We start from the raw sequence: 19798 nt of genomic DNA on the forward strand, positions 1-19798 counted from the left end.
TAGCTTTCTGCCCTACTGCACTCACTTACTCCACTTTACCTCACGGGCTTGTTTGCTTTCTTCCAGCGTGTCAAGCTCGTTTCTGCCTCAGATCATTGGTGTTTGCCATACCTTCTTGCCTGAAGCGCACTTTCCTCAGAACTTAAACATAGACCTTGCTCCGTCGTATTCCAAGTGTCTCCTCAAATTCGTGTTCTCAGGGAGGCCTTCTCTGTCCATCCTACCTAAAATAGCACCTCCAGCCCCGCTCCCGCTACCCTGCCACACTTTGCTCCAAGTTACTCCCCACTCCCTGAACCAACATTTATATATGAGTATATATATTTACCTACAAGTCTGCCTCACTTTTCGTAAGAGCAGTCTTGTTCACCTTTTATTTCCAAGTCCTACTATGATGCTTGGTTCAGGTAGGAACTAGATAAATATTGATTCAATAAATGAATGACTGTTTCCTTATGCATTTTTCAATATTTCTTCTAAATTATGTACCTAGAGGAGGAGATTCTGGATCACAGAACGTGTGTCTTTTCAACTGGACAAGACGTTTCCAAATTGCTCTCCTAAGTGGCTGCACCAATTCACACTTTCACCAGCAGTAGGTAAGATTTCTCACTTTCATATAACTGATAGCCAACACTTGATATTGTCACATTTAGAATGTTTTCCCATTTTGATAGATGCTTTAACTTACATTTCTCTGATTACCGGGGAGGTCAAGCGTGTTTCCTTTTTACCTATTTTTCTATTAGGTTGTTTGTCTTTTTCTTATTTATGAAAGTAATTTATATTGTCTGAATATTAATCCTTTGTTTGATATATATGTTACAATTATCTTCTCTGAGATTGTGGCTTTCCTTTCAATATTGTTTATGGGATATTTTATCAAATAGAAGTACCAAATTTGGAGGGTTCAAATTTATTAGGCTTTTCCTTTATAATTTGTGTTTTTGATGTCACATTTAAATAACCCCTCCTTCCCTTGTGATCATAAATGTGTTCGCCTATAGTTTCTCCTAATACTTATAAAGTTTTTATTTTGTTCCAGGTTTAGATCTTGAATTCACCTGGAGTTTAACTTATAGCAGTGGTTCTCAAAATGTAATGTGGGGATACCTAGGAGTCGCCAAGACTCTTTCAGGAGGTTTGCAAGGTCAAAACTATTTTTGCAATAATATTAAGGCATTATTTGCTTTTTTTCACTCTCATTCTCTTATGAGCAGTGGAATTTCCCAGGAGGCTACATGACATGTGATGATATCATCACTCTGATGGCTAATGGAATGTGTGCTTATGCGTTCATGTGTTTTATAAATTTCTTAGTTTTAATTTCTAACATGGTGTCTTAGTTGGTTTGGCTGCTATAACAAAATAACATAGACTGAGTGGCTTATAAAAGCAGAAATTTATTGTTCACAGTTCTGGAGGCTGGAAGTCTGCGATCAGGATGTCAGCCTGGTTGGGTGAGGGCCCTCTTCCTGTAGCAGACTTCTCACTGTATCCTCACATTGGGGAAGGGGCTAGGGAGCTCTGTTGGGTCTCTTATAAGAACACTAATCTCACTTATGAAGGCTAAAGGCCGCATCTACAAATGCCATCACCTTTGAGGGTTAGAATTTCAACATATGAATTTGGGGGGGGACACAAACATTCAGACCAAAGCATATGGTAAATATCAACAGATGTAACCCACATAAACAAAAACTCTGTGGAATCTTGGTAATTTTGAAGAGTATAAAGGAGTTCTGAGACCAAAAAGTTTGAGAACTGCCGGCATAAGCTATGAGATAGGGCTCTAATTTCGTTTTTCTTAGCACAGAAAGTCAGTGGCCCCCAAGTTCAATAGGTTGTAATGTTTCCTCTGTCATATGTCAACATCCCATATGTACTTGTGTCTACTTCAGTGTTCTTTATCATATCACAACACTGCAGTATCGAATTACTCCAGCTCTATAAGGAATCTTCCTATCTGGAAGGATAAATCACACCTCCTTGGATTTTTAGAATTGCCTTGGCTCTTCTTAGATCTTTCTCTTTATAATTAACTTTAGAATCCGTTTGTCAAATTCCACAGAAAGTCTTGTTTGGATTTTGACTGACATTGCACTTAATTGTGGAGAATCATAATCCTTTATGATATTGATTTTCTGTTCTGTGAATTTAGTATTAGTATCATGTATTTTTTATTACAATCTTCTTTTTTTTTGCCCGTTGGTATTTTAAAGATTTTTTTTTTTTAATTTTTCCTTTTTTTCTCCAAAGCCCCCCAGTACATAGTTGTACATATTTTAGTTGTGGCTCCTTCTAGTTGTGGTACGTGGGATGCCTCAGCGTGGGCTGATGAGTGGTGCCATGTCTGCACTCAGGATTCGAACTGATGAAACCCTGGGCCGCCGAAGCAGAGCAGACGAACTTAACCACTTGGCCACGGGGCCAGCCCCCATGCCTTTTGGTATTTTAGCCGTAAAGGTCTTGCACATTTTTGTCAGATTTATTCCTAGGCATCTTATTTTTGTTGCACTTGTGAATAGGATCTTTCCCCCACTATGACACAGGCATATGGATTTCCTGCTACTTAGGTATATAGGATTGCTATTGATCTTTCACACTGATCATGATTTGGCAACTTTGCTCAGCTCTTTGACTAATTTGTTTTTCTTGAAGAACCTTGTAGAGATTCTAGCTGAAAAATGATGTTGTCTACAAATATTTTATACTTTTTCCTTGCTGATCATTGAATATTTTTTTTTCTCTTAAATACAAGGACCAGAACTTGTAGGATAATGTTACTTGAAGAAGTTATTACAGGCTTGTCATGTTCGTGACTTCAATGGAATTGCTTCTATAATCTCATAATTAAATGTTTTGTTACAGACTCTTCACATATAATCCACATCTAGTTAATATTCTTTGTTTGCTAAGAGATTTTGTTTTTAATTATGGTTCTTGACTTTTTAATGCTTTATCTGTATCCATTGAGACAAGCATATGGGTGTTTTCCTTAATCTGATAATAAGGTAGATTACAGATAGATTTTAAATTGCAGTACCATCTTTATATTTGAGGTAAACTTTATTTGTGCTTGATGTATCATTTTGTACACTCTGCTGGATTTGATTTCATAATTACTTTATTTAGTATTTTCAATCAGTGTTCAAAAAACTGAGATTCATCCATAATTTTCTTTGCTTACAGAGTTCTTGTCTTATTTTGGTCTCAAGATTATAATAACTTCATAAGATAAGCTGAATAGCCTTTACTCTTCTTCTGGAACAATTTGTATGAGAGAGGATTTTCAGTTCCATTAAATTTGGTAAAACTCACCTGTAAAACCACCTGGCATGGTTTCTTTGGCAAAGGAGAGTGGGAGCATAGGAAGGAAAGTATTGGGAAACTTTTGACTACTGACCTATTTCATCGATGATTAATTTCTTCAGATTTTATATTTCTTCTCAAGTCAACTTTTTAACTTGTATTTGTCTGGTAAATTGTCAGTTTTACCTCAGTTTTCAATTTATTGAGAAAAACCACTCAAATTTACAAATTTTATAATATAACTTAACTAATGATTTCTTAATCTCTACTCTACTGTATCTCTAATTATATTCCCTTTTGAATTTCTAATATTGCGTATTTATGCTGTCTTCTTTTCAATGGGGCTTGCTAGAAGTTTATTTTATTGGTCTCCACAAAGAACCAGCTTTTGAATTTATCAATCAATTTTACCTTTTTTGGGTTGACCATATTCATTTCCTAGCTCCTTGAGGTGAATGCTTAGCATATCCACTTGAAATAATTTTTAATAAATGCATTTAATGCCATAAATTTCCTTCAAATGACTACCTTCACGGCGTTATCCAACTTTTGCCATGAAGTATTTTCTCTCTTATTCTTTTCTAATGGTTTGTAATTTTTAGTCTGAATCATGAGTTATTTAGGAATGTGTTTTTAAGTTTTTGAACATATGAGAATTTCTAATTTAACTAAATTTTTATCAAAGAATTTGGTCTGTACTATCGTGATGCATTGAAATATCTAGCCTAGTATGTGGCCAAATTTTATAAATGTTTGAGATGTATGAATTCTCTATTTGTCAGGTGGAGGTTTTTATATATGTGTGTACACAATATATTATAGAAATCTTCTATTTCCTGAAGACAATACATTTCCACTGGAATAGAAGTTCAGATTGGAAAGTAATCTTAAAATGACTTTAAAATAGGGGCTGGCCCCATGGCCGAGTGGTTAAGTTCGCGCGCTCTGCTGCAGGTGGCCCAGTGTTTTGTTAGTTCGAATCCTGGGCACGGACATGGCACTGCTCATCAGACCACGCTGAGGCAGCGTCCCACATGCCACAACTAGAAGAACCCACAACGAAGAATACACAACTATGTACCGGGGGGCTTTGGGGAGAAAAAGGAAAAAATTAAATCTTTAAAAAAAAAAAATGACTTTAAAATAAATACATTCACAGAGATAAAGAAATAAAATATTTTTTTAAAAAATCAAAGCTTAAGAAACAAACACAGAAGAGATAAAGAAAAAATGAATATGAAAAATAAATAGAAAAATAGACATTGTGATAAAAAATATTCAATAATTAGGGGTCGGCCCAGTGGTGTAGTGGTTAAGTTCGTGCACTCTGCTTTGGTGGCCCGGGGTTCACCGGTTCGGATCCCAGGCGTGGACCTACATACCACTCATCAAGCCATGCTGTGGCGGCATCCCACATACAAAGTAGAGGAATATTGGCACAAATTTTAGCTCAGAGACAATCTTCTTCAAGTAAAAAGAGGAAGATTGGCAATGGATGTTAGCTCAGGGCCAATCTGCCTCACCAAAAAAAAGAAGACAGAAAATCAATAATGAGATAAACTGCAAATTGGTCACAGTCAGAGAATAAATTTTTTCCCCCAGGTTTCTTAGAGGAATAATTGACAAAATAGTGAGGTATTTAAAGTGTATATTGTGATGAATTGATATACATTGGTAAGGGAATTCCTCCATCTAGTTAATTAAGAAAAAAATTATTAAATTGGAAGATTATATTTAGGAATTCATGCAGAATACAGCATGATATAAAAGAGTAAACACATATGGCAGTTTTAAATTATGACCACAAATGCTTTGATACTCCTCCCATTAAGAGGTGGGTCTAGCCCCTGCATTCCCCAATCTGGGCACGTTTGTGACTAAGTTAGGTGGAGGTGACACTATGTGATTTCAGAGGCTGGATAATAAAAGCCCACGTAGCTTCTGCCTTGTTTGCTGGAACAGTCACTATTGGAGCTTTGGGCTGCCATATAAGTAGGATGATTACCCTGAAGCCACTACCATGTAGGAAACTCAAACCACATGGAGAAGTTATGTATAGGTCCTCCAATCTACAGCTCCAGTAGAGTCCAGCCTTTGTTACTATAGCCTAAACATGTGAGTGAAAAACCCCAGCTATTCAAGTTACTACCAGGTGTTCAAGTCTTCTTATTTGATGCCCCGGACATCATGAAGCAGAGTCAAGCTATCCCTGAAGTACCTTTCCAAATTCCTATCATACAGAATCTGGGAGCAAAATAAAATGGTTATTGTTTCATGCCACTATGCTTTGGAGTGGTTTGTTACACAGCAATACATAGACAGAACATATGAAGGATGCATCTAATTAGCAGTTTCAGAAAGAGAGAATAAAAGGAATGATGGAACTAATATTTGGAGAGATAATATTGAGAATTTTCTATAGTTCTTGAAATGAAAGCACATATTAAGTGCAAAATAATGAAAATAAATTCATACCTAGGTACACTATAGTGAAGATCCATAACATTAAGCATAAACAGAAAATTTCAAAAGCCACCAAAGAGAAAACACAGATTACCCATAAAAAGAATGGCAATGAGACAAAGAACTCTCATCAGCAACAACAGATACCAGATGTCAATTTAGTAATATCTCCAAAGCATGGAGGGGAAAATAACTGGCAACATTGATTTCTATACCTAGCTAAGCTATGATTCAAGAGTAATGATGAAATAGAGAACTTTTCTTTCAAAACTAAGTTTACCAACCACAAATTTTTATTGAATGAATTACTAAAGGATGTATTGCAGCAAAAAGAAAAGTGAATTCAGAATGAAAGTGTGGTATTAAGGAAAGAAATGGTAAATATAAGAATTGATAAATTAGATTAATAAATCTAATTATACATTGACTGTATAGTAACTGTTTTATGTTATATACTAATAAATATGGAACTAAAATTCTAGATAGCAGTAACGTCTCAATACATTTGGTAGCTAAAACACAGTCTTATTGGAGCAGAAGGATAGTTGTATTTTAAAAACTATAAATTGTTAGGAAAATAAATGGTTAAGTGTGCATTTAAAAATTTAAGAGTAGCTACTTATAGTATAGACAACATTTAATCTATAGTTTCCAAATCAGCAGAAAGGGAATAAAAAAAAGTTATCAATCCAACAAAGGCAGGAAAGGCAAACAAACCAAAAATAAATAAGTTAAATAAGGAGAAAGCATTGTAAACAGAAAATCAAAAGCACATGGTAGAGATGGTAGATATTATTTCAAATAGGTCGTACTCATGTGGATTGGACTTCCCAGTTAAAAAACAGAGACTGCCAAAAGATCAGAACAGATACTTCTCCAAAGAAGATATAGATGGCCAACAGGCACACGAAAAGATGTTCAACATCATTAACTATCAGGGAAATGCAAATCAAAACTACAATGAGATATCACCTCACTCCTGTCAGAATGGCTATAATTAACAAGACAGGAAACAACAAGTGTTGGAGAGGATGTGGAGAGAAGGGAACTCTCATACACTGCTGGTGGGAGTGCAAACTGGTGCAGCTACTATGGAAAGCAGTATGGAAATTCCTCAAAAAATTAAGAATAGGGGCCGGCTCCGTGGCCGAGTGGTTAAGTTCACGCTCTCCACTGCGGTGGCCCAGGGTTCGGATCCTGGGCGAGGACATGGCACTGCTCATCAGGCCATGGTGAGGCGGTGTCCCACATCCCACAACTAGAAGGACCTGCAACTAAGATATACAACTATGTAGAGGGGGGGTTTGGGGAGATAGAGCAGAAAAAAAAAAAAAGATTGGCAACAGTTGTTAGCCCAGGTGCCAATATTTAAAAAAAAAAAAAATTAAGAATAGATCTATCATATGATCCAGCTATTCCATTGCTAGGTATTTATCCAAAGAACTTGAAAACACAAATGCATAAAGATACATGTACCCCTAGGTTCATTGCAGCATTATTCACAATAGCCAAGACTTGGAAGTAACCTAGGTGCCCATCAAGGGGTGAATGGATAAAGAAGATGTGGTATACATACACAATGGAATACTATTCAGCCATAAGAAATGATGAAATCTGGCCATTTATGACAACATGGATGGACCTTCAGGGTATTAGGCTAAGTTAAACAAGTCAGAGGGAGAAAGTCAAACACCGTTTGACCTCACTCCTAAGTAGAAGATAAAAACAACAAGAAACACATAGAAACAGAGATTGGATTGGTGGTTACCAGAGGGAAGGGGGGAGGGAGGAAGGCAAAAGGGGTGATTAGGCACATATGTGTGGTGACGGATGGTAATTAGTCTTTGGGTGGTGAACATGATGTAATCTGCACAGGAATCGAAATATAATAATGTACACTTGAAATTTATATAATGTTATACACCAATGTTACGGCAACAATAAGAAAACAACCCCAGAGACTACCAGGATGAAAAATCAAAAACCCAGCTATATGCTGTTTACAAAAGATGTGCCAACTGCCAATAAAATAACATAGAAAGGTTGAAAATAAAGGAAAAAGTTACAGCAAGCAAATGAGAACCAAAAGAAAGTTGGAATGGAGTACTGTATCAGATAAAATAGTTCAAAGCAAATAAGTATTAATAAGGATAAAGAGATATTACATAATGATAAAAAAATTACATTATATTAAAAAGTGGTAAAAATAAAAAATGCTAAAAAATTGACAGGAGTTCTATCCAGCTATCCATATAACCATGAAATAAAACAAAAAGTAACAGAATTACAAGGAAAAATAAGTAGATTAACAATTACATTGGGAATTTTTAATATATCTTTATTAGAAACTCACAGATCAATAAACAAAAACTAAGTTGAGAGGCTGGCTGATGTTTTTAGTCTTAATTTGCCTTGTGTGCAAACTGTCATTTGCAGCTCATCTTAAGTGGTAGCTTTATCTTTCTACCTACTCCAGCCCAATCCCATTTTAGTGCAGCCTCCTTGTAGATCCTGAGACCCTCTGGTCCAGAACTAGGTGTCTCAGGACTCCTGTCCCTCAGAACACTGGGGAAGATAACAGATGTGTTTACTGAGCCAGAAAGCAGACTGGCACATGTCTGTGTGCACTGATTTCTCTGCTTCCTTCCAACACTCCCACAGATGAGCTGGGGGTTTTGTTTGTTTTGTTTTTTAAACTCTAGCTCAGGGTGGAAGTCATAGCTTTTCCCAAATCCCAGTTCACAGTGAGCCTGGCTGAGGAGCCATACCCCTGTATGGGGTGCTGTTGTTCTCCATTACTCTGAAGGAGTCAAACTCCTAGCCAACTTCACCTGCTTTCAGACCCAGAAGAACATCAGGATCACAGCTCTAGCCCCATGAACCCAGTAAGAGCTGTGTTGCTTTTTCATTTCTGATGCCCAGAGAAGATAATCTCGTTAATGAATCCAGAAATATCTTTTAATTAAAAAAAGTTTTTATTATTGAAGTTTTTGGAGAAGATGTAGCAATTCATAAAGTGAGCTCATAATACCATTTAGCCTATTTTCCTGTGCCATCTGGATGTGAGGAACTCTGTGGACTTGCTACCTTCCTTGGCTTTACTGAGTAATGGGGGCTGAGGTTTCCGCTATTCTCAATGCCAGAAACCTGTTTAGAGTCTCTGTAAATCTCCGCAGGGCTTCTAGCTTGGGGTGGGAGGCAGAGTACGAAGTTCCCCTTATTTCTTACTCTCCTCTCTGATTTTCCGTATACACCAATTAGAGGAATTTTTATTTATTCTGGTGCTGAAAGCCTTACTCTTAAATCATCAGTCTTTGTCCTGAATTCTCTAGAGTCTATATAATTTTGTAACCTTAAGTTTTGAAATCCAAAAGGGCAAGAGATAAAAGAAAACTTGGGAGGGAGAGGAGGAAAATCTCACAATTACACTCATTATTATTCTACCAGAAAAGATATTTTCCTCTCTGCATTTGTGTCCTGAAAATCTGTCTTCTCCCATTTCCTCAGAAGCCACATTCCTGTCTACTTAGCCTCTCTTATCTCTTATTTTTCTATCCTGGATTCTTTCCTGCTGAAGTCTGTAATCTCTTTATAAGATGAAATCTCTCCTAGCTTTCTCTAATGATACTTTTTGTTCTGGAGAATATCAGTCTTTAAAATGGCAATACAAAGTTTCTCACGGTGTATTCCAGCCTCCTTGAACTGGGTCATTAAATGGAATCATCTCCAACTGTCACAGATTATAGGCAGCAAGACCCATGGATGTCCCATTCACAAGATAGAGATTGCTGAGTCTGGAAGTATATTTCAGAGGTTGCCAGGTCCCTTTCTTGTTTTTAAGATAGACAGGATCTTGTCTCTTCTTAATATCTCTCATGGAGAGTAGATTCTAATAGATAGGCGTCTAACAACTACTACTGCCACCAGGCAGTGTGCTTCTTTGCTCATCCACCTCTTCTTTCTTTTCCTTCAGACTTCTTTTTCTCTTTCTCTTTCCCTATTCTTGCTTCTTTCTCAGTTCAGTTTTCCTGCCTCTCTTTTTCTTCCTCACCCGTAAATAGAAAAAAAAAAAAAAAAGCAAATGCTGAGGTTCCTGACTGGTGACATTCCAGAGAAATGAGGAAATACAGGTTGTCATATAATTGGGAGGGGTCAGGGGTGTGACCTAAAGTTGAGGGAAGAGAAGAAGAGAACTATAAAGCCAAGAGAAGGCGAAAAGGTTAAGTAAAGGTTAAATTTTAGACTTTTATTACTTAAATGATTCTGTGAATCCCATCTAGAGCATTCCATCTTTCTCAGGCTGTGATGGTTCCCAGGAGATGCAAAATTACCAACAAGGGTCAGTAATGACCTATTCAAAGATGATCACCCTCTTCAGTTTTTGTTTGTACAAAAGTATCAGTACCTAATATTGCATTAAAATGAGCCTTAGGAAAAGCCTATAACAAGATGTTTTTTCAATCACCAGGATGTGAAAGCTATTACATTGATCTTTTTTTTTTTAAGATTGGCACCTCAGCTAACATCTGTTGCCAATTTTTTTTTTTCCTTCTTCTTCTTCTCCCCAAAGCCCCCCAGTACATAGTTCTATATTCTAGCTGTAAATCCTTCTGGTTGTGCTATGGGGGAACACTACCTCAGCATGGCTTGATGAGCGGTGCCAGGTTCATGCCCAGGATCCGAACCAGCGAAACCCTGGGCCACCGAAACAGAGCGCATGAACTTAACCACTTGGCCACGGGGCCGGCCCCTACATTGATCCTTAATCTATCTCCTTTTCCATTTCCAATGTTACTTTCAGGCTCCCGTACTGTGGCAGATAGTTCTGGCATTCTTTAAAAACCATGACAAACAGTGAAACTTCTAACAACAACAGCAACAACAATAAAACCTATTTTACTTTTGGGTTGGTGGGAAACATTGACAAACATAAGAAATAAAAGCTGCCCATAGACAGTTCTCCTCACAGAAATAACTGCTATTAATATTTTGTTGTATTTCTGACCATTTTTTATGCAATTCTATTTCATAGTTATACTTTATACATATAGTTTTGTATCTTTCAGGCATGTTTTAGTCTAGAATACTTCTAGCCATGGTTTTCCGTCACTTTTCTGGCCGGTTGAACTGTATATATTCCTTTTCCTCCTGGGGAATAGAATTTGAAAAAGCAAACTCTGCAAAATCTTATTCTGAAGGACCTTACAGTTGACTGGGATACTTAAGCGCATTATCTGATTGCACGTCTGCACGTGATCTCAAGGTGGAATGGTTCCAAAGATCTCTTCCACAGATTTATCACCCTATCACATAACTGCCTTTACTTAATTTCCCTTTAAACTTTAAATTCTGAGAGCAGACTGTGTGGTTCACCATTTGTACCCCAGTGACTAGCACATGACCCAATACATAGAAAATTCTCAATGTATTTTTGACGACTGAATGAATGAAAGAATGAATAAATAACTAAATGCTTAAATCCTAGAGGATCCATAACTCAACAAGCTTTCTCCTTAGTATCAGGATACATCCAGATTAAGGTTCCCAGAAGTAAAATATTGGTTTAGATTTAGATTTGTCTTGAAAGAGCAGAGAAAGATAGGAATTGATCATCAGTTGAACACTCCCTATCGATCCTAAACTCTTAACTCTCCCTAAGATTCCTACTGTGCTTTGTGCTAAAATTTGGCTGTCCCACAAATACTTATAGAAAGTTAATTTCAACTTCTTTCTACAGCTAATAACCTTCTGTAACATCTCGGCCACTGCTGCCTACCTTTTGGAAATGTTGGCATTCCAATATTTGGCCCTATAGGCTTTGTTCTACCACAGGGATATTGCTAAAGAACAACTAAAACCATGCACGTCCTCTTGGACAAAGGATTGGATCACTTAGGGGACCATAACGGAAAGCTTACAGCCAATGGTTGAGAGTGAGCAAGAGAGTGAGAGAGCAAGCCAGAGAGCCTTCTAGAGATGTCAGTTTGAAAGAGGGCAGGGGAAAGCACAGGCAGCTGGGTTTGCTCTTTATGAGCCTCCTTATCCTCTTCAGCTTTGACAGGTCTTGGATTTCATCTCATTCAAACACGAAACTGCTAATGAACTGAGACATCCTCTGTAAGTAGATGAAAGATGTTTTCTCTCTTGGCAATTTATAGTTGGTCATATGATACAACTGGTCGTATGGTTTTCAGGCAGTATGCTGTGTACCTCTCTCTCTACAAACGCAATTCTACAACACTTTGTGTGTGTGTGTTTTTTTTTAAACAGGTTTAACTTACGTTCATTAGTGTGAAGTTGTGTGAAGCTCTGATTCACCCTATGTGCATAATAAGAGCAGTACCACCTGTTGAGTACCTACTAAGCGCCCGGCACAGAGGTATGTTACATACGTTATCTAACTGAACTTGGAGAACCTGCTTCCAGAAACATAATTTAAATATCTCAGTTACTTTGAAATTGCATATGGCCCTTTCCTTAAGAAATTTACATTCAATCTATTTAGCCCTATCTCATTAGAAGAGAAAAAAAAAATAATACCAGAATTTATAAACACTTTTCTGGTGAGAAATATGAAAATCACTGAGCTTTCCATTCTACATTCTTATCCAATTTTCTTTCTGAATTTTGAAATCTAATTTTTCCATCTTATTTTCCAATTAGTTGATAGCCTCTCTTCTCTCTTGCCATCCTCCGCCAGCAGCGCATTCCTATTTTGCCACATAATAAAAGGGTTAACTGCTTCCCGTATTCCCAAATTAGAAAACATAAAAGTTAAATAAAAATGATTTGGACATTGAAGACTTTTTTCCCTACATTCAAGTATGAGACTGCTGTGGGATAACTGATGAGTTATCCATAATCTTATAAGTGTGCTCTTCATTCATTGCCTAAGTAAATTTCATTTAATTAAAATTTCCATCTTGTTAAATATAATAGCAGATTTCAATTCCCCAGATAGGTTGAAGGCCGATTAAATAGGTTGAAGGGCCAATAAAGTTCTTTACTTATTGCTTAGGGATTACTTCTATGTTCCATAGTAACATGGTCAGGAATTTTAAGCATTTATATGAAAGTTATGGTCCAAATTTCTATTTGTTTTTTTCTAAGATTAATTGATTCAACAAACATTTATCAAGCACCTCTTGTATCAAGCACCCTGCTGAGGGAGTGATAAGACAGAAGTGAGTGAAACAGGCATATGTCTGCCCTTACAGGGCTTACTGCCAACTGGGGACAACAGATATTAAGCAAATTTTACAAATATGACAAATGCTGTGAAGAAGAGGTCAGGGTGCCATGGGAATATGTACCAGGTAAAACTAACCTAGCCTGATTGGGATGGTGGGAGGAAAAGATTTTTCCAAAGAAGTTCAATTTCAGGCTTGAAGCATTAGAAGGAAGAGCGGTCTAGGGTGAAGAGTTATCTAGGTAAGGGAGAAGCTAGTATAAGGCTCTGAGCACAAAAGCACACTGCCTATTCAAGGACCTAAGAGAAGATCACTGGGGCTAGAGGGATGACACCAGGAAACGCTAGAGAAGAGGCTGGCAAGGACCAGATCACATTGGTCATCCTAAGGACTGGGGACTTTATTCTAAGGGCAATGGAGAATTGAAGCCAGGAAATAAAATTTTTTTAAAAGCTTAATATGGTCAAAATGTGGAATATAAGAATATATCAAGTTGCTATTTAATTTGTTCTGGAATGTGCTCATATCTTGTAATCCAATGATATTAAGGGTTTTTATAAATATAGGACAAATTATCTAGGTTTCTGATACATAGAATTTTTCTGAGAATAAAAAAGACCCTAAGGGGGCCGGCCCCGTGGTGCAGCAGTTGAGTTCACACATTCCGCTTCAGTGGCCCGGGGTTTGCTGGTTCAGATCCCGGGTGCAGACATGGCACTCCTTGTCAAGCCATGCTGTGGCAGGCGTCCCACATATAAAGCAGAGGAAGGCGGGCACGGATGTTAGCTCAGGGCCGGTCTTCCTCAGCAAAAAGAGGAGGATTGGCAGCAGATGTTAGCTCAGGGCTGATCTTCCTCAAAAAAAAAAAAAGAAAAAAACCGACCCTAAGATAGTTAAGCAAAGCAGAACAGTACTTGGGTACATATCCTTAGAATGTCTTAATGTGACAAACATACGTCCTGAGTTTCTTAGCTTTTCATCTATATCACATTTTAACTTGATTGCACATGGAGGTGGTAAAATAATAAAGGCAGGGAAAGGAGGAAGTTGTGCATGTCTGTGCATGTGTGGTTTCCCGTGGTTTCCCATGGTTTCGAAGAAAAGCAGATTTATGACAATGAATATCAGTATCATATTCTCTGCACTCAAAAATAGTAGTCTACCCTACAGAAACTAAGAAAGTGGAGAGAATAAAATATTAAAAGATTTTTTCTTTTAGTTGGATGCTTTAGGGAAAAAACAGCAGCTTCTGGGTAATACAACAGATTTTGACATGAAATATGTTGATTTTAGACTAGGGACCCCCAAGATGGCTTTGCTAGTACTGTGCTTGGAGTGGTAAAGAGATCCACAAACACTAAGGCCCTTGCACAATATAGAGTACAAGAGGCTAAGGTTTTAATTTTCTTTTTTAATGCTCTTCAGTCTTCCCTATGAGCATTTCTTCTTGTCTTCTCCAGATGGTCTGTGTCCATTAAATTAGCAGACAAAATTTCAAGGTGTAGATCTTTCCCAGAGGTATTTTCTTACTGGGAGTTGGGAGAAATTCTTGAAGATTAATAAAGTCTCCCTTAGTAAATATTAGGAGAATAGAGAACGAGAGAGAGTTCTGACCACCATTCTCCAACACCCCACTGTTTTCCAAACCAGGAGTTTCTTCTTTGGGATCTTGGACTGCAATGCTTCCTGACTGTTCCTCAGGCTCAGTGACTCCCTCTTAGGAGTGAATGAATAAACATACATTTGGCAAACTGTTTGAGAAAGGCTGCTGACCCTTGATCTAAGAAATCTTGAGTTGCAATGTCCATTTGCATGTGACTCACTATTTGAAGAGAATGAATCACTCACTTGATTGAATCACTTAGCTCCACGGTCTGAGGTGTGGTACTAAAGAGGGCATAGGCCAGCTTCACATACATTGTGTACCTGAGGACTGCAATTGATAAATCCTTCCATCAAAATAAAAACACACCTATTAAGTACCTAATTGTGCACAGGATTTGGAAACATTCCGAATATGTAGGCTAAATATGAAAATAAACCAGTGCTTGTTAAGGTTTCATGGAACAGGTGAGATGTCTATTATTCTAAAAAGGGAGGAGGCTTGCTATGTATTAACTGTCAGGTTACCAAAGCTCTGGGTAAATTTGGAATGAATGTTGAGTAGCTTCTCAGCAAGTAGCTGGTGTCTGGTTGAAAGCTGGCCAATCTGTTTACTTGGGCAGAAATGTGGTTATGTTAGGCTGTTTTTAGACATAAAAAGGTTTTTTAAAAGTTTCAACCCTCTAGAATCTGGCTCACCATATCCTGATACTGTATTCTTTTCTATAATCAGAGTCATGGATGAAGAAATCTATCTTCTAGCACTGAATGAGAATAGATTTGGGTGTGTGGTCAGACCTATGAGTATTATAGATAAAGACTAAATAAACTATTATTTTAAAAAATAATTTTATGCTGCAGTAGTTCTAAATCATTCATTTTAGCTTGATATAAAAGAGCAAAAGGGCAAAAAAAATTAACATTTATCATGAACCTGTGTTGTTAAGTGAGGCACTCACATATTCAGTCATATATATCATCATTAAAGTTTACAGGAAGCCTGTAATAGCTAATATTTCCATTTTGGTCAAGGGAGAAATTGAAGTTCAGAGACTGAGATGGCAGAGTTGGAATCCACACTCAGGTCTGCTAGCTTACGATCTTTCCTTAAAATCATTTAGGCACAAACTGAAAAACTTAAAATCAGGTAGGATTAAACAAAATCATTCTGCTTCAACTCTTTAATTTCTTTTGGTTTAGATATAATCTATATCTACTAGGGAAAAAAGTGAATAAAATCTATTGCAGGAAGATGCTTGTATTCTGCAAATCTGTTGATGAGGGGGGCAGTAGAAAGAGATGAGATTGGAAAAATGTACAGCAAGCAACATCTAAATTCTGGGTCATAATTTTTCTGAGTACTGTTGATTTTTGAAAGTTATTGTCACACGAGGGCATCAATGTCTTATAACCTGTAAAATGTAAATATGACTAGTTCTATCGAGGGACATTGTAAAGCTATTGAAGAATCTTATAAAATTCTTAGGAAAGCTGCCATAAAATACAAAGATTATTTATATTTTGGGCCCTCATCTGTGTACCTGAAGTACTTTGTTTTTACCTTAATTACTGCACTCATCATATTGCATCCTAATCTACTCTCTGGTATCTCTTCCAGAAGGTGGGTTCCTCCAAGACAGGGACTATGTCTCTTTCATTGTGACAGTGCCTGAAATATAATAAGTACTCAGTAAATGTTTACTGAGTAAACAATACAACAAAAGAATTCATGTTTCTGATTCCAGTTCCCTTATTTCCAAAACGAGAAGATAGTAATATTTTCCCAGATTGCTTATCAGGAGTGTTTTATGTTCATATACTGTTTATGCTGGAGATATGAGCCACAGACATAAAAGGTGTTATTATGATGATTACTAATTATTTTACATAAAGTTTTTATTCTAAAATCTTTTTAAAAAATCTAACCAATAAATTTCAGGAAAGAAATGTAGGGGATTTAGGGAATATGTAGTAGTAATCTCCATCCTTGGGCTCTAAGGGTTGAAGGAAAAACAGGATCCTATACCAGAAATGGGAACAATCTTTCACTAGGTGGCTCTCTTTCCCGTGAGTGGGCAAATGGTTGGTGCAGCAATGACAGGGGGCATTGTACAGCTGCAACCACGTGCGTCACACCGCCATCACAGTAGGCGCCTGCAGCGGGAGGGGCATAGTTCAGTTTCTATTTCGTTAATGAATTGTCCTTGGGACTTATTTCAAAGTAGCCTGCACTTTCATTTCCCTCAAATTTGTACTGTTATTCCAAATAGATACTGGTCCAGTCTTTTAATAGTTGCAACCTCAGGGAAGGATCATGAAAGCGCCTCTTCACCTAGCACGGAAGATAGCAGGAATCCAGGTACCCAAATGGAGCCAGACCAAAATAGCCCATTAAAATCCTGATTTTTAACTATCCAGGGAGAGCTGCATTCCTGGAAGGTTTTATACCATTACATATCCTAAAGTCCTTTGGGACAGCTGCTTAAACGACTCCACAATAGGAACCGAAAACATAATTTGCAAAATGTCAAATCATTCCTTTAAACCATTAGGACAACGATTTCTCCAGCTACTTCTCACACACTCCATATTATTATTGACCCAATTCTTTATTCCTGCTTTTTAGCCCCAAACCAAACACAAAATATACACATAATAGATATTCAAAAAGATTTGCTCTAAGTATTAAAATCCTTTTCCTAGACGCCTTTCAGTGGAACTTCGCGCCAGCATCTAGGTTTTTCGTGATACTATTTTACCCAACGCTTTCATCTCCGGCTCAAAAGATGCAGAGAGACACGTTCCAAAACACTGCAGACGCATCAGAGAAGGAGGAAGTTTGCAGAGAAGGCAGGACCTCGGAGGTCTGCTTGTGATCATCAAGCGGCACCCCCACGGGGGGGTGTCTCTGAGAGGGATGGCCATCGTCAGCGTCTCACGACGTCCTGGCTCTAAATGCTGGGAAACCACTTGTTAGCCCCCTAGGATGTGTTCCCACTCTCGCTCTGGCCTCCTTGGGGCAGGATGTGGCTCCGGAAGGCCACGCGGGGAACTCCGAGGAGGCTCGGTCGCCTAGGGTGTGTGTGGGGTGGGGTTTGGGGGGATTTCTGTAAGGGGTCGACCCGCCTGGAGAAGTCGGCTGTCCCTGTCGGCAGGCGAGGAATCGCGGCTGTCGTGTGCCGTTCTCCTCCCTCAGGGACCCCGTCCTGGCGGGATCCCGCCTCCCGGAGCCCGAGGCCGTTGTGGGGAAACCCCTCGCCCGCCTCGCCGCCCCGCGCCGCCGCCGCGCCCTCTCTGCTCCGGCCCGCCGCCTGCCAGCCTCTAGGCCCTCTCCACGCCCGGCCCCGGGAGGAAAGTATGGAGGTGGTTCCCGCCCGCAGGCCGGTGGAAAAGCCCACGGTGAATGCCTCGGGGTCTCCCCTATCGCTGCGGGAAGGGAAAAGGGAGGAGGAAATGAACCTTACCGCCCGGGAGCACGACCCGGATTCCCAACCTGGGGGAGGCCTTGGATGGAAGGGAAGCCAAGGGGGAACCTTGGGCACTTTCTCGACAATCCATTCGCCCAGGGAGGGTCACCCTGTCCGCACACATTGGTTACTATGACAATACAACTACAGCCTCCAGTTGCCATGGCAGCTGCTTATCCAATCCGATTGCTTTCCTTTCTCTTCCTCCCTGGGCTCCACCCCATACCCTCCAACAGTCTCCCAGCGTGCAGAGGGAGGGGACGCGGAAAAGAGGGGGGGTCCTCAGCGTCACTCTCTAGGGCGCGAGGGAAGACCAGAGTCGAGGGACTAGGGGCGGAACTGTAGGAGGAAGGGGCGGCGTTTCCAGTAGGGAAGAGTGGAGGAAAGGAAAAAGGAAGAGAGAAATCGGGTGGAGTGGAAAGACGGGGGAAGATTTTGAGTGTAACTCCCGGTCGAATTGGGCTCGATGTTCCCAGGGAGGCTGGGGTTGCCCCCTCGCGCGGGAGGAGAGGGGTGGATTGGCCGCCAGCCGTCAAGCGCCTCCAGCGAGCCGCTCAGCAGCCGCACAAGCACCGCACAGCTAGCCGATCCCCAAAGGGAGCGCTACAGAGAGGCGGAAATCACCGGCCGCTGAACTCTCGCGAGAGGGACCCCCACTTCCTATCTCCGCTTCTCCCTCCTCTTCCCCCCGCCCCTTTCCCTTCTCCCTCCCCCTCCCCCCTCCCGGGTCGGAGTGTCCCTGCGCCCCAAGGGCCGGAGCAGCAGCGAGAGCAGCTTTCCCCGCTCCCTCCCCCTCGCCTCACTCACCCCCACCCCCCCGCCGAGCGAGGAGGAGCCGGAGGAGAGGAAGATGGCGGCGGCCGCCAGCACCCGCGGTGCCGCGGGGCCGCTCCGAGGAGCCTGAGAAACCCACAGAGGCTTCGCGGGAAGACGCGGCGGCGGAGGATGAGCCTGCAGAGCGCGCAGTATCTCCGGTGAGTGCCGAGGCCGGCCCCATACGTAGGGGGAGCAGGCCGAGGGTTGGGGCATGGAGCAACAGACACAGAGATGGTATGTCCGGGGTGGCGGGGGAGTTGCCGTGTCCTCTGCTTCCCCGGCAGGGAGGCGGGGGCTGCGAGGGGATCCGCGGGAGGGGGCGGAGCGGGCACACACATGGGTACCTGGCCCCCGCGGGCCAGGCTGAGTTCCAGCGAAGCCGGCTCATCTCGGCGCGGGGAAGGAGGTTAAGGAAGTGTGAGGTGTGTGCGCGCGCGCCCGGGGTCGCGGGCTCGCTGGCGAGGGGTGGGGGAGGCGCCCGGGGAGGCGGCGGCGACCCCGAGTGGAGGTGGGTGTGGAGTCTCATCCCGGTGGCGGGGGAAAACGTGGTTGGTGTGGGATTGGTTGGAGCGATGCACGAAGAGAAGACGCGGTGGAAGCCAGCACACCTGGGGGGTGTGGGTGGCCGGCGAGGGAGGAGGGGGAGACTGCAGGAAGCTGGAGTTTGTTCTTCATTCTCGGGGTGGAAGTGCTGAGGAATAATGTCATCTGTAGTTGGTTGGTGGCGTGGGAGTGGGGGCATAAAGAGGGGGAATGGATGAGGAAGTGAGGAAAGAGGGAGGTACTGTGGACGGGGTTGGGTTCCCCAGAAGAAACTGGGTTAGAATCAGTGTAGTCGGAAGACATCATTCTGAGAGTCGTGCATTCTTTAAGAGTGGTGTAAGGAACTTGTATGTCCGAGGTAGAGTGACTCATTGGTACAGAGTGTGTGTGAGTAGGTGATATGTG

The 19798-nt window shown here is 40.7% G+C and overlaps 1 protein-coding gene and 1 long non-coding RNA gene across 17 annotated transcripts in view; one reads left to right on the plus strand and one right to left on the minus strand.

Moving 5' to 3' along the window:
* Positions 1-17157: 17157 nt before the first annotated feature.
* Positions 17158-18161, minus strand: LOC139078862 (uncharacterized). Its single transcript, XR_011532009.1, has 2 exons — positions 18032-18161; positions 17158-17525 (listed from the first exon to the last, which is right to left on the minus strand). It is a non-coding gene; the product is annotated as an uncharacterized lncRNA (long non-coding RNA).
* Positions 17392-19798, plus strand: part of SMG7 (SMG7 nonsense mediated mRNA decay factor) — an 84553-nt gene continuing 82146 nt past the window's right edge. For 4 of the 16 annotated variants that reach the window (XM_070590989.1, XM_070590998.1, XM_070590996.1 and 1 more), the window contains exon 1: positions 17392-19008. In XM_070590989.1, the coding sequence (XP_070447090.1) occupies positions 18980-19008 (29 nt within the window). In that variant the 5' untranslated portion in view covers positions 17392-18979. The remainder of the gene's footprint in view (positions 19009-19798) is intronic. The other 12 variants (XM_070590997.1, XM_070591003.1, XM_070590993.1 and 9 more) reach the window with 9 other exon arrangements.

Source organism: Equus przewalskii, chromosome 23, assembly GCF_037783145.1.
Source record: "Equus przewalskii isolate Varuska chromosome 23, EquPr2, whole genome shotgun sequence".
In the NCBI taxonomy this organism is placed as follows: Eukaryota; Metazoa; Chordata; class Mammalia; order Perissodactyla; family Equidae; genus Equus; species Equus przewalskii.